A 15,053-nucleotide genomic window follows, 5' to 3' on the forward strand; every position below is an offset into this window, starting at 1 on the left:
TGGCAGTAGGGTGGTAGTGCGTCTACCACCGCAACCTTGTAAGGATGACTTTAAAAAAAAAAAAAAAGAAGAGCGGGCGGCGTACGATGCAGCATCACCAGGGGAACGGGCGGGGGCATGGCCTCGGGCGCCGTACTTCCTGGCGCCGGAGGCTGGGGTGGTGGTCAGGGTTATACACGGGCGTTCTAAAAACCCCTGCCATGTATGAAGTACGCCCCGATCCCCTTCCTGGCGCTGCCAGGAAGGGCCCCCTGCGGGGGCCCTAAAATCTCCTGCGCGCCAGGAGCGCTTGCCCCAGCTACTCCTGTATGTAAATTTTTTTCCCCAGCCCCAGTCTTGTTACGTGCGCTTCACTTCCGTCACCACGTACAGCCAGGTATACCTTCAGAACCCCCAGCCCAGCTCCGCCAGGTCCAACTCTTGCGCCAGCGTCAGGTCACCACCCTCCTCTAGCGCTATGCGATGGGCAAGACATTGCACGGTAACCAAAAAGCAGAGCTTTCTCCTTGACTTAACCACTGCACCGTTGTGCTTGCCCATAAATACTGACGCCCCGTCGCTGCCATATGCCACCATTTGTACCGACCGGGGATGTCTGGGAGGGGGTTTTCCCCCTAGCCCGGGCTTATCCCCTAGCCCGGGAAATTTCGCGAAAATCAGCCCCCCAAACCCTATAAAAACATGCATGTTTTGCTGAGGAATGCGTTTTTGCTGGGGAATGCGCCCCTCGGGCCCTCGGGCCCTTGCAAGGGGTGCAGGAGTGCACCGATGGTCTTAGCCTGAAATGCTCCTGGCAGCCAGAAGGAGGGCCCGCCATGCCCTCCTACCCGTGCCAGGAGCGGCCCCCTGGCGGGGGCCTAATCCCTCCTGCTCCGCAGGAGGGATCCCCAAAAAATCTCCTGCGCTTTTTGCCCTAACCCCTAAAAAGTCCTGGATTGCTCCTGGCTGGAGAACCCTGGTGGTGGTGCACCCGGAGCACTGCCGGATTGCGGGTGTCAGCTTAGCGGACTACACGGTGCGGGACGTGCGGCGGGCCATCACCGCGGCCAACCCGGCCGCACCTCCGGCTCCGGCCCGCCCCGCAGCCATGCCGTGCCCGGCGCCAACACAGCAGGCGGGGGGTTCGGGGACCCAGCCGGCGGCACAGTCGCGGCTGGCGGAGCGGGAGGCGGCGTGGCAGTGTGCAGCGGCGCAGCTGACCACCACGGCGGCGCAGCATTTCCACAATAACCCGGTGGCTCTGGACCCCTGGCTCCACCGCACCTCTGCGGCAGCCGGGCTGCAGAACACGCCGGCGAGAGAACTGCAGTCGTATGCGTCCCCGTCCCAGCAGTCAGGTGAGGGGCCGCGGCGGTCCGCGCGGCTGCAGGAGCAGGCGGCGGGAGGGGCGGGACCTAGCACGGGGCCTGCCACGGCGGCGGCGGCAGCAGCGGCGGCGGTGGAGGGCGACCCTCGCATGCCGCCCCCGGATGCGTCCCTTCTGCGGGGTACGTGGCGGAGGCTGTGGGACAGCCACGCCAGTCGGGGGGCAAAGGTGCTGGTGTACCGGCTGCAACATGCTTACCTGCCTTGCGGGCTGTACAGGGCGGGCAAGGGTATTCGTCCACGGGTGACCACGGGGTGCGGGGGGTTGGGGGCGCACTGTCCTCACCCCGCCTGCGGGCCACCTGGCCCGCGGGCGTGGGCCAGCCTGACGCACATCTTCCTGGAGTGTCCAGCTTATGCGCAGGCGAGGACATGGCTGCAGCAGCTGTGGGCCTGCGTTGCGCCCCAGGCAGCGGCGCCGCCAGTGACGGACGCAAGCTTCATGCTGGGGGACCGCATGGGTATGTGGGCCTCAGGCCCGCGGGGGGCGGGCGCGCTGCTGTGGAGCACTTTGCGGGCCACCTTCTTGTACGCCGTCTGGTGTGCGTACTGGTCCCGCGAGCCTGCTAAGCAGACGTCGGAGCATGTGGTTCGGGAGGTTGTCAGCGAGCTGCGCAGGGTGATGCAGCTGCGTTTCACTGCCGCCACGCTAACCCCTGAAACCCTGTCGGCTCTGCCCACTCAGCTTCTCACCGCTCAGCTCAAGGCGGCTAAGCTGGAGCATTTTGTTGCCATCTGGTCGGCGGGTGGCGCGCTTTGTGAAGTGGAGGAGGTTCAGGGTGGGTCACCGAAGTTGAACTTGCGGCTGACGCTTGCATCACCTGTGCAGGCCCCCTAGGTTTCCTTTTGGGCGGCGGTTCTTTCCAGGCGCTGGCGTGGTGTTTATCGACATCAGCTTATCTGGCGCCCATGTGTTTTAGCTCTGGCTGGCATCGCAGCGCCTGGGCGGCTGTGGGACTTCCTGCACAGCGCGTCTTGCAGCGGGCTGGAGCCCGCTTATATTAGTCAGCGCCACATCTGGCCCGTTTAGTTTTCTGCTTGTGTCTCCTCTGCCGGTTCTCCTGGGGTGTTGCTTAAGCAACCGACTTGTGGGGGTGGGGTGGGTTTGGGCGGGGCGAGTGCGTAGCGCTGGTGTTTCGTTTTCTGGCGCGCGGTGGTGGTGGTTCTTGCGGTTAGGCTGTGGTGTAGGTTGGTGCTTGGGTTAGGTCTGGCGGTGTTTTTTTTGCTACCCCTCCCGGGGGGCGGGGGGGCCAGCCTCCTGCTCTGTCTGCCGGGTCGGGGTGGGGTGGGGTGGGATGGATGGGGGTGGTTGGTGGCGGTTTTCGAGGTGTTTGTTTTCTGTTTTTCTTCTCTTTTCTTCTCTTCTTGCCCTGTCAGGGTTCTGGTCTCGGGGACCAGGCTGCTTTCAGGCAGCAGGGGGGCAGCGCGTCTGCCCCTGTTCAACCTTGTAAGGATGATTCCTCAAAAAAAAAAGGAAGATGTGCGTTAGGCTGGCCCACGCCCGCGGGCCAGGTGGCCCGCAGGCGGGGTGAGGACAGTGCGCCCCCAACCCCCCGCACCCCGTGGTCACCCGTGGACGAATTCCCTTGCCCGCCCTGTACAGCCCGCAAGGCAGGTAAGCATGTTGCAGCCGGCACACCAGCACCTTAGCCCCCCGACTGGCGTGGCTGTCCCACAGCCTCCGCCACGTACCCCGCAGAAGGGACGCATCCGGGGGCGGCATGCGAGGGTCGCCCTCCACCGCCGCCGCTGCTGCCGCCGCCGCCGTGGCAGGCCCAGTGCTAGGCCCCGCCCCGCCCGCCGCCTGCTCCTGCAGCCGTGCGGACCGCCGCGGCCCCTCACCCGACTGCTGGGACGGGGACGCATACGACTGCAGTTCTCTCGCCGGCGTGTTCTGCTGCCCGGCAGCCGCAGAGGTGCGGTGGAGCCAGGGGTCCAGAGCCACCGGGTTATTGTGGAAATGCTGCGCCGCCGTGGTGGTCAGCTGCGCCGCTGCACGCTGCCACTCCGCCTCCCGCTCCGCCAGCCGCGACTGTGCCGCCGGCTGGGTCCCCGACCCCCCCGCCTGCTGAGCTGGCGCCGGGCACGGCATGGCTGCGGGGCGGGCCGGAGCCGGAGGTGCGGCCGGGTTAGCCGCGGTGATGGCCCGCCGCACGTCCCGCACCGTGTAGTCCGCCAAGCTGACACCCGCAATCCGGCAGTGCTCCGGGTGCACCACCACCCCAGCCTCCGGCGCCAGGAAGTACGGCGCCCGAGGCCACGCCCCCGCCCGTTCCCCTGGTGATGCTGCATCGTACGCCGCCCGCTCTTCAAAGGTCCACAGGTGCCGCGGCTTGCGATGCTGCAGCACACAGGCAGGCTGCCACGCCCCATCCACCGCCGGGGGCAGCACGCCAGGCCCAGGCTCCAAGAGCCGCCCCGTTTTTTTTTTTTTTTTTTGTAGTGGACGTAGGACACAGCCCCCGCAGCGTTAGCCACCCACAGCTGGTCCAGGCTAACCCGCCACTGTGGCGGCGCCGCTGGCGGCTGAGTGGCTGGCTGCGGCGGATGCTGCTCCACGCCCGCGCTCCGCACGTGGCCGACCGCGGCCGCCAGCCGGGCAGGCAGCCCCGCTGGCGCCGGCGCGTCGCTGTACACCCACGCCCACGTGGTGGCGGAGTCCGGGCGCACATGGGTAAGCAGCGCCCGGGTGAGCGTCTTCCAGGGTTGCCGGCCTGGCTGGGCAAGGAGGGCGAAAGTCTTAGCTTGCAGGGCAGACAGGAACGCAGGCAGGTTGACGTGGTTGACACCCCCATCCTTGTACGGCAGACAGGCCGTTTCCCGCTTTGGCAGCAGGAGCGGGTTCCCGTGCGACACCAGGCTGGCGTCCTCAGCGTGCATGGAGCGCGCAGCAAAGTGGTCCACCAGGTCGGTGAGTTCCTTCAGCTGCGCAGGCGACGGGTTGAGGAAGCTGAAGTGGTAGGCCAGCTTCGCCGCCAGCACCTGCTTCGCAATGTGCACACGGCCAACGAGGGTCAGAGACAGGGCAGCCCACAGACGCGCCACAAACGCCATGCCGCGAGCCCGCCGGGTGTACAAGTCAGCTGCAGCCGCATCCGAGTCCCACGACAGGGGCACACCCAGGTGCGTCACGGCGCCAGTGGTAAACGGCACCCCCGTGTGTGGGCAAGGGCCCGTCAGGTGCGCAAACCTGCCAAGGCCCATGGCCTTGCTCTTGTCCGGATGGACACGGGCGTTGGACGCGCGGCAGAACAGCTGTACTGCCGCCATCAGGACCGGCCCGTCCACCGCCGGGTCGCGCGCCGTGAGGGTCGTGTCGTCAGCGTGGTGGGCAGCAGGTGGCGCCTGCTCGCCGCTGGGTAACAGGGGCGTGCGCAGTGCCCCTTGCTCCACCTGCCGCCGCAGAAAGGACGTCAGTGGCTGCATCTGGATGACCCACAGGGGTGGTGAGGCGGTGCTGCCCTGCGGCAAGCCGTTCAGCACTGGGAAGGCGTCAGAGAGCATCCCGTTCACACACACGCGGGCAGAGCCGTTGGCAGTGAGCAGGCGGATCCAGCGCAGCATGCGCGGCCCAAACCCAAGTCCCTCCGCGGACGCATACAGCCACTGCCGGTGCACCCGGTCATACGCCTTTTCAATGTCCAAGAAGTACAGCGCACCACCCTGCCGTGGCGCGCCGTCCGCGCCCACGTCCAGGCGCATCCATTCGATCAGGCCTTGGAGGTACAGCGCGTTGTCTCCAATCCAGCGGCCGGTGATGAACGCGGTCTGCAGCTCATCCACAACTGCATCCAGGGCGGGCTGCAGGCGGGCGCTGACGGCCTTGGACACCATCTTGAAGTCGCAGTTGAGCAGCGTGATGGGCCGGTAGGACGCCAGCTCGGCGCGGTCCAGGCTTTTGCCCTTGTAGATGAGCGTAATGATGCCCTCCCGCCAGGAGGCAGGCAGCGCCGCCGCCATTTCGCCGCCATCGTGGGCGTCTGCAGCGGCAGCAAAGGCAGCGGCAGCAGCAGCACACAAGCGCGGGCCCAGCAGCGCCCAGAAGACCTTGTACACCTCGTACGGAACCCCGTCCGACCCAGGTGCTTTACCATTGGCGGAGCCAGCCAGCGCTGCCATCAGCTCGGCATCACTGAGGGCGCCGTCCCCGGACCCCTCTGCGGCGGTGTGCAGATCCGCCGGAACCTTGCGGTCAATGGCCGCCAGAAGCTGTTGCTGCGACGCCGTACAGACCGGCTGCACACGGAACAGGCCGGTGGGGCTGGTGCTGCTGTACATGGCTGCGGCGGCTGCGGAGACAGTGTTGCGCGTGCCCGGCCCCGTGAGCGCCACAGGCGCCGGTTGCCCCGGCACCTTCAAGTGCGTGATGGGCTCCTGCGCGCCGGCTGCTGGCTCGTCCGCCTGCCGATGGAACCAGCGAGTTCCCCGCTCCCCATGCTCCTCCATCAGTGCAGCGCGGGCATTGTGGCTGGCCGCTGCGGCAGCTGCCCGCTCCTCCCGCACCGCCAAGTTGGCCATGGCCGCAGCCTGACGCTGCGCGGCGCTGGCACCCGGACGGTCGGCCAGGGCAGCGGCCGCGTCTGCGGCCAGCACCACGCCATGCAGCCCATCCCGGGTCTGGCGTGCATGCCGACGGTGGATGCTGGTGGCGGCCTCCCGCAAGAAGAACTTGTCCGCCTCCCATTGCGTGCAAGCGCCGTCACCTGTACTGGCCACGGGATTTGCGGCAACGTGCGCCACCAAGCGCTGCTCGAGCTCCAAACGCAGCGAGGGGTGAAACAGCAGGTACGTGGGGAAGCGCCACTGCTCCCGGTGCGCATGTGGCAGGTCGGGCAAGGACAGGGTGAGCAGCACACCGTTGTGGTCCCCAGGCGCCCCATACGTGCGAGCGACATCCACCACCCACGGCGCCGCGGTGGCACTGACATACCACCGATCCAGGCGTGCGGGAGTGGCCGGCTTGGGCGTGGCCGGATGCGTGTAGCCCTTGGCGCCGCCACGCTTGCTCGCCCAAGGGTCCACCAGACTGAACTGGGCGAGGAGGCTGGCAAGTTGCGGGGCACCTGCAGCACGTGACGGGCTAGGGGCCGCCTCCTGACTGGCATCGGTGACACAGTTCCAGTCCCCACCGACAACAAGCACCCTGTCCGTGGCCAGGTGGGGATGCAGCCCGGCAAAGAAAGCAGGCTTGTCCGCCACGGCCGTGGGCGCATACACACACATGAAGCGCAGGCGCAAGTGACCCATGTCCCAATCCCAACATACCACACGGCCCGCCGCATCCGTTGACGGCGGCTGCAGTACGCAGCCGGGAAGGGACAGCCGACTCCGCGCCAGGATAGCCGCCCCACAGGAGTGGGGCGACGCTGCCGGGCTGGCAGCGAGGCAGTGGCGCCACGGAAGGCACGCCCCCTGCGCGGCACGAAGGCAAGACTCCAGCGCCGTCGTGTCAGTAGCGTGGGTCTCCTGCACCATCGCCACATCCGCCCCAACTTGCTGCAGGTGCGAGACCAGCGCCCGCGCCTTGAGCGGCGAGCCCAGGCCGTTGACATTCACTGTCAGCAGCCGAAGGTTCGCCGCTCCCACTGATGGCCGCATTACGAGCCCCCGCCGGCCACGGCAGCGCTGTGGCGGTTGCGGTTGGTGTTGCTGCTGTGGCGTTTGTGGCGGCGGCCGCCACCCTGGCTGGGGGGCGCGCCGCCGCTGCTGGTGCTCATGCTAGCGGCGCCTGAGCTGGCGCCGCCGGGGCGCAATGGAGCGCTGCCCAGGCTCATGAGGCTGGAGGTACTGCGGCTGCGGTGCTGGCGTTGCCGGCGGCTGGGCCCGATGGCCCCGCCGGGGTCCGCCGGCGGCCCACGCTTAGCGGACCGCAGGATGCGGGCGTCTAGGAGCACGTAGTCCATGTAGGCCGTCTGCACCTGCTGCGCGGCGTCATCCAGCTGCTCCGTCACGTCGGAAGGCAGGGGCGTGTCTGCAGGCTGGGCTGAGTATAGGCGCCACCAGCCAGTGAACTCGTCGTGCAGCTGTGCCAGGACGGCGGTACGGCCGGCCGGCACGCGGCAGACGGCCCAGTCCGGTACGGTGGCGCCCTGGTCACGGAGGTAGGCGAGGAGGCGGCCACCAAGCGCATCGCGGCCAAGCTGCGTCCACTCATACCCCTGCACATCTGCGCAGCGGTTCTGGTGCGTCACGAGGTCAGAGCCGATGGCAACACACGTGTCACGATTCAGGCAAACGGCCCCGTACTCCGCCTCACTGCCCGCACCCCCACCAGCGCGCCCAGCCGTGTCGGCCGAAACCCCAGCCGGCGCGCCCAGGCCCCTTCCCCTGTCCTTACCACCACCCGCCGGTTGTGACGTCTGCAGTGGCGGCCCCGCCTGGGGCGGCGCCTGGGGCACTGCCCGCCCCGCTCCTCCACCCTGGCGCCCCGACCCGCTGCCCCCACCAGCCTGCTGTCCCCCGGCCGGCCGCCCAGTGGGCACGTGCGGCGGCGAGCTTTTTTTTTTTGAGGAATCATCCTTACAAGGTTGAACAGGGGCAGACGCGCTGCCCCCCTGCTGCCCAAGCGTGATCGCTCGAAGGGTCAAAGCCCGTGTGGCTTTTTGGGCATATAAGGGCAGGAGGGAGCCAACCCCAAGGCCTGACATGTCCGCAGGGGCAAGTGTGGCACGTGTCGGGAACCCAGGGGTGAGGCGGTAACACTTCTTTGCCAGCCGCGCAATCATGGCGTCAAGGGTGCGGATGTCATTCTCCGTGTACGGCATAACCGCAAAGCTGTATGCTGCCATAGACTGTATGTAGGATTTTATAATTCGCAGGCATTGTTCTGGTGACGCGAGAGACGTTTGCAGGTTGGCACTTTTTTCTTTGATGGCATCACATAGGTAAGCAAACTGGGGTCCCCAGTGCAAGTTCATGGTTATCTGTACTCCCAGGTATTTGAAGGGTTCGGTTGCGGGGAGGTAAGGCACAGGTTTGTCGCCAATGTGGATTTTGTTCTCGAGCATTGATTTGAGGGTACGGTTGCAGGTGGGACCGTTCAGGCCTTTGTCCTGCTGGGCTCTTCGGTGCAGGATTCCCGTGACTCGGCATTTGGCGTGGTTCACCTGGAGGCCCGCCCATGCCGAGTAGCGGTGAATTTTGAGATACGGGGCGTGTTTTGCGCGGGGAGGCGAACCAACCGAGCTGCACAAGCGGTGTTGAGCAACACCGGTTATAAATTTGCAACCACACATAGAACACGCACTCACACAGACGCACACACGGCACGCACGCACACGCTCACTGTCCGGGGGAGGGCAATATCAAAAAGGGGGGATTGCCAGATGGCCGGAAACTTGGCATCTCTGCACCCAAGCTTACCGACCACCAGCCAGCAGCAACCGGGATGCTGCTTCACTTGGTCTGCCCGGTTTGGCTTCTCGCCACCACACACCGGGCAGAAACCACCCCCCGGACCAGCAACCAACCTGAATCAACACAGCACTTGCACCCCAACAAAGAGGAAAGGCCCCCATGTCGTCAGCCAAAGCAACAAACGCTGAAAGAAAGGAGAGGGGGTGGGCGGGCGGGCAACAAAAGAGAGCACCAGCAAGCGCACGCGGCCTCCTAACCAGGAACTCGATAGCTTTCCGAAGCACGGCGGCATAAGTTGCTCGCTCATCAGCTACCGTACGCAAACGCAACTTAATAAAACAAACCCCACAGAAAGACAGCATTTGAGACCTCGATGTGATGGTGAATGCGGCCTTCAGAGCGACACACGAAACCCCGGGCCCTGCACTTCTTACCCCCCTGCAACTGAACCACCTCCCGCTCAAACACTGCTCCCTACTTCAAAACTTGTTTTAAGCTCCGGTCAGTCGGCAAGCTCCTGGAGCCTTCGCTTAAAACAGCCCTTTGAGATACGGGGCGTGTTTTGCGCGGGGAGGCGAACCAACCGAGCTGCACAAGCGGTGTTGAGCAACACCGGTTATAAATTTGCAACCACACATAGAACACGCACTCACACAGACGCACACACGGCACGCACGCACACGCTCACTGTCCGGGGGAGGGCAATATCAAAAAGGGGGGATTGCCAGATGGCCGGAAACTTGGCATCTCTGCACCCAAGCTTACCGACCACCAGCCAGCAGCAACCGGGATGCTGCTTCACTTGGTCTGCCCGGTTTGGCTTCTCGCCACCACACACCGGGCAGAAACCACCCCCCTCACCAGTTCCCTCTCATTCACCCCAAAAGCAATTGCACTGCGCACATCATGCGTTTGGTTTGTGCGACACCGCTTCTGTGGAACACGAACACACCCGGACACTAGCACACAGACGCTCCCCCGGCAGACCGGAAAAACCATGGCGGGGAGCATACGCCCGTCCGCCATGCCGTCTGCCGGCCTGACCCCCCACACCAGTTCCTGCGTACTGCATTGCTGCTTCTGCATGGCTGCTCCGGCGCCGCCGCTCCTGTGGGATGCCCCTTCCCGAACCGCTGCGGCAGTGAGCACCGCCGCAGCCGCAGCCATCCGTTCGGCCTTCCCCGATGTCTTCCGCGCCGCAGCTGCGGCAGTGCACCGCCGCAGCTATGCACTGCCTCGGCTCCTCGCATATCCCTGTACCCTCTCCCCATGCCCCCAAAACCAAAGCTGCGGCAGTGAGCACCGCCGCAGCTACGCACCGCCCCCCCGCTGCAGCAACGCATCTCCGCCCGCGCTGATCCCGGTACGCTGTTGGTCTGCGGCCGCATATTCACGTCAAGCTATCCGTCATTCGTCGGCAGTTGGTCACCCGGATGCTAAGCCGGGGGTGTTCGTCACCCAGACGACTTCCTGCTGGGGGAGTTTGTCGCCCAGACTCCTCCTGGGGGTCCAGTCACCCTGGGCGGGGGAGTTCGTCACCCAGACTCCTCCTGGGAGAGTTCGTCACCCAGACTCCTCCTGGGAGAGTTCGTCACCCAGACTCCTCCTGGGAGAGTTCGTCACCCAGACTCCTCCTGGGCCTGCCGCGGCCGCAGACTACATGCTCTGTCGACGCGGTTTCGCCCGCTGCGGCTCGCGCTGCTGACCTCTCCGTGCCGGATCTCTCTCAAACGATAGTGCTCTCGCATTTTCTGGCTGCTACTCGCGCCTGCTGCTGCGCGCGCCTGCTTTGATCCCCAGCTCGCCCATGACCTGCATTCAAACGCCAAAGGGCCTCGCCAGCGGTGCATGCCTCACATCTTACCAGTCAACAAAAGAGAGCGCCAGCAAGCGCACGCGGCCTCCTAACCAGGAACTCGATAGCTTTCCGAAGCACGGCGGCATAAGTTGCTCGCTCATCAGCTACCGTACGCAAACGCAACTTAATAAAACAAACCCCACAGAAAGACAGCATTTGAGACCTCGATGTGATGGTGAATGCGGCCTTCAGAGCGACACACGAAACCCCGGGCCCTGCACTTCTTACCCCCCTGCAACTGAACCACCTCCCGCTCAAACACTGCTCCCTACTTCAAAACTTGTTTTAAGCTCCGGTCAGTCGGCAAGCTCCTGGAGCCTTCGCTTAAAACAGCCCTTTGTCGCATTGAATGCGTAGGTCGCTCAAGGTGTTTGTAAGCACCGCCAGGTCATCGGCGTCCCTCAAAAAAAAAAAAGGCGGCTGAGGAGCAGTGGTACCTGTTGTTGAGGTGGTTTGGTAAGCAGCCGTAGGAGTAGCCGCGGCCTCCTACGTGGAGCCACCGTATAAGCGGTTCGATAAACATCAGAAAGAGTACAGGGGAGAGTGTGTCGCCCTGGACTGTGCCTCGTTCAATGTGTACCGGGGAGGTAAGGCCGTGTTCAGTGCGTATGTAACTACGGGCATTTACGTAAAGGTTTTGTACGACGCGTATCAAGTCATGGGGCATCCCCAGGTCCCACATAATTTCCAGTAGGCGGTCATGTGATATGGTGTTGAAGGCGCTGGAGAAGTCTGCGTACATAACATAGATATCCTGGTTAGTCAGGCCGGCGTCTTCTAGGGCGTGAACGAGGTTTAAGGTCTGGCGTTCCGTGTTACGGTAGCATAGGAAGCCTTCCTGAGTTTCACTGAACAGGTCCAGGTCGTGTGATATGTCAGAGATGGCCACCGTGATGAGACTAGTCCAGAGCTTATACGTGGTGTTGGCCAGGGCAATAGGGCGGTAGTTCTTAAGCAGAAGGGGGTCTCCAGGTTTGGGGAGCAGGACAGTCTCGCTGGCAGTCCACGAGGCAGGTGTGTGGGCCCTGACCCACATTAGGATAAGTAGGTTGTGGAGTGCCGTGCGCAAGGGTGTCGGTAGGGCGCGTAGTAGCTCGTTTGGAATGCCGTCAGGTCCCGGGGATTTGTTTCTGCTTAGGTGGTCTATGCATGTGTCAAAATTGGCGCTGTCGGAGATGCTTGGCAGCAGTGCGTGGGTAGTCGGGCTGCATGTACTGTGCAGTTTGAAAGTGTCTGGTGCGGTTCTGTTGCTGGGGTCAAAAGGGTACCTGGTGTTCGGGTGTCTGTCTTCGGGTTTATAGTTGCCAGTGCGCGGTCCAGTGATGGTGGCCCTTTGGTCCTGGAAATATGTGTGGATAGCCTCCAAGATGGATGCTTTGTCCGTACAGTGTGCTTTGGTGTAGGGGTGTAGGACAGCGGGGATACCGCGGGCCTGTTCTTGGTTGGAGAAGATGTCTTTGTGTGCTTGTTTAGCTCTTGTGGCTAGTTTGTGTTGGAAGCGGGCTCTGGATTTTTGTACCTCTGATTGTGTTAGCTTTTTGAGGGTTTGGCGTAGTGTGCTTCAAAAAAAAAAAAAAAAAAAAAAAAAACACGCTTGATTGCAGCGGATCTGCAGGCCGCCGCAGAGGGGTCCGGTGACGGCGCCCTAAGTGATGCCGAGCTGATGGCAGCGCTGGCTGGCTCCGCCAATGGTAAAGCGCCTGGGTCGGACGGGGTCCCGTACGAGGTGTACAAGGTTTTCTGGGCGCTGCTGGGTCCGCGCTTGTGTGCTGCTGCTGCCGCTGCCTTTGCTGCTGCTGCAGACGCCCACGATGGTGGTGAAATGGCGGCGGCGCTGCCTGCTTCCTGGCGGGAGGGCATCATTACGCTCATCTACAAGGGCAAAAGCCTGGACCGCGCCGAGCTGGCGTCCTTTTTTTTTTTTTTTGAGGAATCATCCTTACAAGGTTGAACAGGGGCAGACGCGCTGCCCCCCTGCTGCCTGAAGACAGCCTGGTCCCCGAGACCAGAACCCTGACAGGGCAAGAAGAGAAGAAAAGAGAAGAAAAACAGAAAACAAACACCTCGAAAACCGCCACCAACCACCCCCATCCATCCCACCCCACCCCACCCCGACCCGGCAGACAGAGCAGGAGGCTGGCCCCCCCGCCCCCCGGGAGGGGTTGCACAAAAACACCGCCAGACCTAACCCAAGCACCAACCTACACCACAGCCTAACCGCAAGAACCACCACCACCGCGCGCCAGAAAAGAAAACACCAGCGCTACGCACTCGCCCCGCCCAAACCCACCCCACCCCCACAAGTCGGTTGCTTAAGCAACACCCCAGGAGAACCGGCAAAGGAGACACAAGCAGATAACTAAACGGGCCAGATGTGGCGCTGACTAAGCGGGCTCCAGCCCGCTGCAAGACGCGCTGTGCAGGAAGTCCCACAGCCGCCCAGGCGCTGCGACGCCAGCCAGAGCTAAAACACATGGGCGCCAGATAAGCTGATGATGATAAACGCCACGCCAGCACCTGGAACGAACCGCCGCCCAAAAGGAAACCTAGGGGGCCTGCACAGGTGCCCCCCGACTAGCGTGGCTGTCCCACAGCCTCCGCCACGTACCCCGCAGAAGGGACGCATCCGGGGGCGGCATGCGAGGGTCGCCCTCCACCGCCGCCGCTGCTGCCGCTGCCGCCGTGGCAGGCCCAGTGCTAGGTCCCGCCCCTCCCGCCGCCTGCTCCTGCAGCCGCGCGGAACGCCGCGGCCCCTCACCCGACTGCTGGGACGGGGACGCATACGACTGCAGTTCTCTCGCCGGCGTGTTCTGCTGCCCGGCTGCCGCGGAGGTGCGGTGGAGCCAGGGGTCCAGAGCCACCGGGTTATTGTGGAAATGCTGCGCCGCCGTGGTGGTCAGCTGCGCCGCTGCACGCTGCCACTCCGCCTCCCGCTCCGCCAGCCGCGACTGTGCCGCTGGCTGGTTCCCCGACCCCCCCGCCTGCTGAGCTGGCGCCGGGCACGGCATGGCTGCGGGGCGGGCCGGAGCCGGAGGTGCGGCCGGGTTAGCCGCGGTGATGGCCCGCCGCACGTCCCGCACCGTGTAGTCCGCCAAGCTGACACCCGCAATCCGGCAGTGCTCCGGGTGCACCACCACCCCAGCCTCCGGCGCCAGGAAGTACGGCGCCCGAGGCCACGCCCCCGCCCGTTCCCCTGGTGATGCTGCATCGTACGCCGCCCGCTCTTCAAAGGTCCACAGGTGCCGCGGCTTGCGATGCTGCAGCACACAGGCAGGCTGCCACGCCCCATCCACCGCCGGGGGCAGCACGCCAGGCCCAGGCTCCAAGAGCCGCCCCGTGTAGTGGACGTAGGACACAGCCCCCGCAGCGTTAGCCACCCACAGCTGGTCCAGGCTAACCCGCCACTGTGGCGGCGCCGCTGGCGGCTGAGTGGCTGGCTGCGGCGGATGCTGCTCCACGCCCGCGCTCCGCACGTGGCCGACCGCGGCCGCCAGCCGGGCAGGCAGCCCCGCTGGCGCCGGCGCGTCGCTGTACACCCACGCCCACGTGGTGGCGGAGTCCGGGCGCACATGGGTAAGCAGCGCCCGGGTGAGCGTCTTCCAGGGTTGCCGGCCTGGCTGGGCAAGGAGGGCGAAAGTCTTAGCTTGCAGGGCAGACAGGAACGCAGGCAGGTTGACGTGGTTGACACCCCCATCCTTGTACGGCAGACAGGCCGTTTCCCGCTTTGGCAGCAGGAGCGGGTTCCCGTGCGACACCAGGCTGGCGTCCTCAGCGTGCATGGAGCGCGCAGCAAAGTGGTCCACCAGGTCGGTGAGGTCCTTCAGCTGCGCAGGCGACGGGTTGAGGAAGCTGAAGTGGTAGGCCAGCTTCGCCGCCAGCACCTGCTTCGCAATGTGCACACGGCCAACGAGGGTCAGAGACAGGGCAGCCCACAGACGCGCCACAAACGCCATGCCGCGAGCCCGCCGGGTGTACAAGTCAGCTGCAGCCGCATCAGAGTCCCACGACAGGGGCACACCCAGGTGCGTCACGGCGCCAGTGGTAAACGGCACCCCCGTGTGTGGGCAAGGGCCCGTCAGGTGCGCAAACCTGCCAAGGCCCATGGCCTTGCTCTTGTCCGGATGGACACGGGCGTTGGACGCGCGGCAGAACAGCTGTACTGCCGCCATCAGGACCGGCCCGTCCACCGCCGGGTCGCGCGCCGTGAGGGTCGTGTCGTCAGCGTGGTGGGCAGCAGGTGGCGCCTGCTCGCCGCTGGGTAACAGGGGCGTGCGCAGTGCCCCTTGCTCCACCTGCCGCCGCAGAAAGGACGTCAGTGGCTGCATCTGGATGACCCACAGGGGTGGTGAGGCGGTGCTGCCCTGCGGCAAGCCGTTCAGCACTGGGAAGGCGTCAGAGAGCATCCCGTTCACACACACGCGGGCAGAGCCGTTGGCAGTGAGCAGGCGGATCCAGCGCAGCATGCGCGGCCCAA

General features: G+C 64.7%; 3 protein-coding genes across 5 annotated transcripts in view; 1 reads left to right on the forward strand and 2 right to left on the reverse strand.

Moving 5' to 3' along the window:
- Positions 1 to 2,831: 2,831 nt before the first annotated feature.
- On the reverse strand, positions 2,832 to 12,457 carry CHLRE_06g278287v5 (uncharacterized protein). Of its 2 annotated transcripts, XM_043063202.1 has the most exons (6): positions 11,848 to 12,457; positions 7,811 to 7,919; positions 6,977 to 7,454; positions 3,940 to 6,920; positions 3,058 to 3,706; positions 2,832 to 2,960 (listed from the first exon to the last, which is right to left on the reverse strand). In XM_043063202.1, exons 2-6 carry the CDS (start codon positions 7,880 to 7,882, stop codon positions 2,932 to 2,934), a joined length of 4,209 nt encoding a protein of 1,402 aa, XP_042923906.1. In that variant the 5' UTR covers positions 7,883 to 7,919; positions 11,848 to 12,457; the 3' UTR covers positions 2,832 to 2,931. The 2 variants fall into 2 exon arrangements, with proteins under 2 accessions (XP_042923906.1, XP_042923905.1); XM_043063203.1 differs by lacking the exons at positions 7,811 to 7,919; positions 11,848 to 12,457 and adding an exon at positions 8,835 to 8,987.
- CHLRE_06g278288v5 (uncharacterized protein) lies at positions 5,659 to 12,159 on the forward strand. The gene is made up of 6 exons (XM_043063204.1): positions 5,659 to 5,781; positions 6,193 to 6,208; positions 6,868 to 6,936; positions 7,389 to 7,547; positions 7,731 to 8,394; positions 11,253 to 12,159. Exons 1-5 carry the CDS (start codon positions 5,732 to 5,734, stop codon positions 7,872 to 7,874), a joined length of 438 nt encoding a protein of 145 aa, XP_042923907.1. The 5' UTR covers positions 5,659 to 5,731; the 3' UTR covers positions 7,875 to 8,394; positions 11,253 to 12,159.
- CHLRE_06g278289v5 (uncharacterized protein) overlaps positions 12,162 to 15,053 on the reverse strand; it is a 12,006-nt gene continuing 9,114 nt past the window's right edge. The window contains exons 6-7 of one of the 2 annotated variants that reach the window (XM_043063205.1): positions 13,188 to 14,940; positions 12,162 to 13,043 (exon numbers count right to left, since the gene is read on the reverse strand). In XM_043063205.1, the coding sequence (XP_042923908.1) occupies positions 12,964 to 13,043; positions 13,188 to 14,940 (1,833 nt within the window). In that variant the 3' untranslated portion in view covers positions 12,162 to 12,963. The remainder of the gene's footprint in view (positions 13,044 to 13,187; positions 14,941 to 15,053) is intronic. The other variant, XM_043063206.1, reaches the window with a different exon arrangement.

Source organism: Chlamydomonas reinhardtii, chromosome 6 (genome assembly GCF_000002595.2).
Source record: "Chlamydomonas reinhardtii strain CC-503 cw92 mt+ chromosome 6, whole genome shotgun sequence".
Classification (NCBI taxonomy): domain Eukaryota; kingdom Viridiplantae; phylum Chlorophyta; class Chlorophyceae; order Chlamydomonadales; family Chlamydomonadaceae; genus Chlamydomonas; species Chlamydomonas reinhardtii.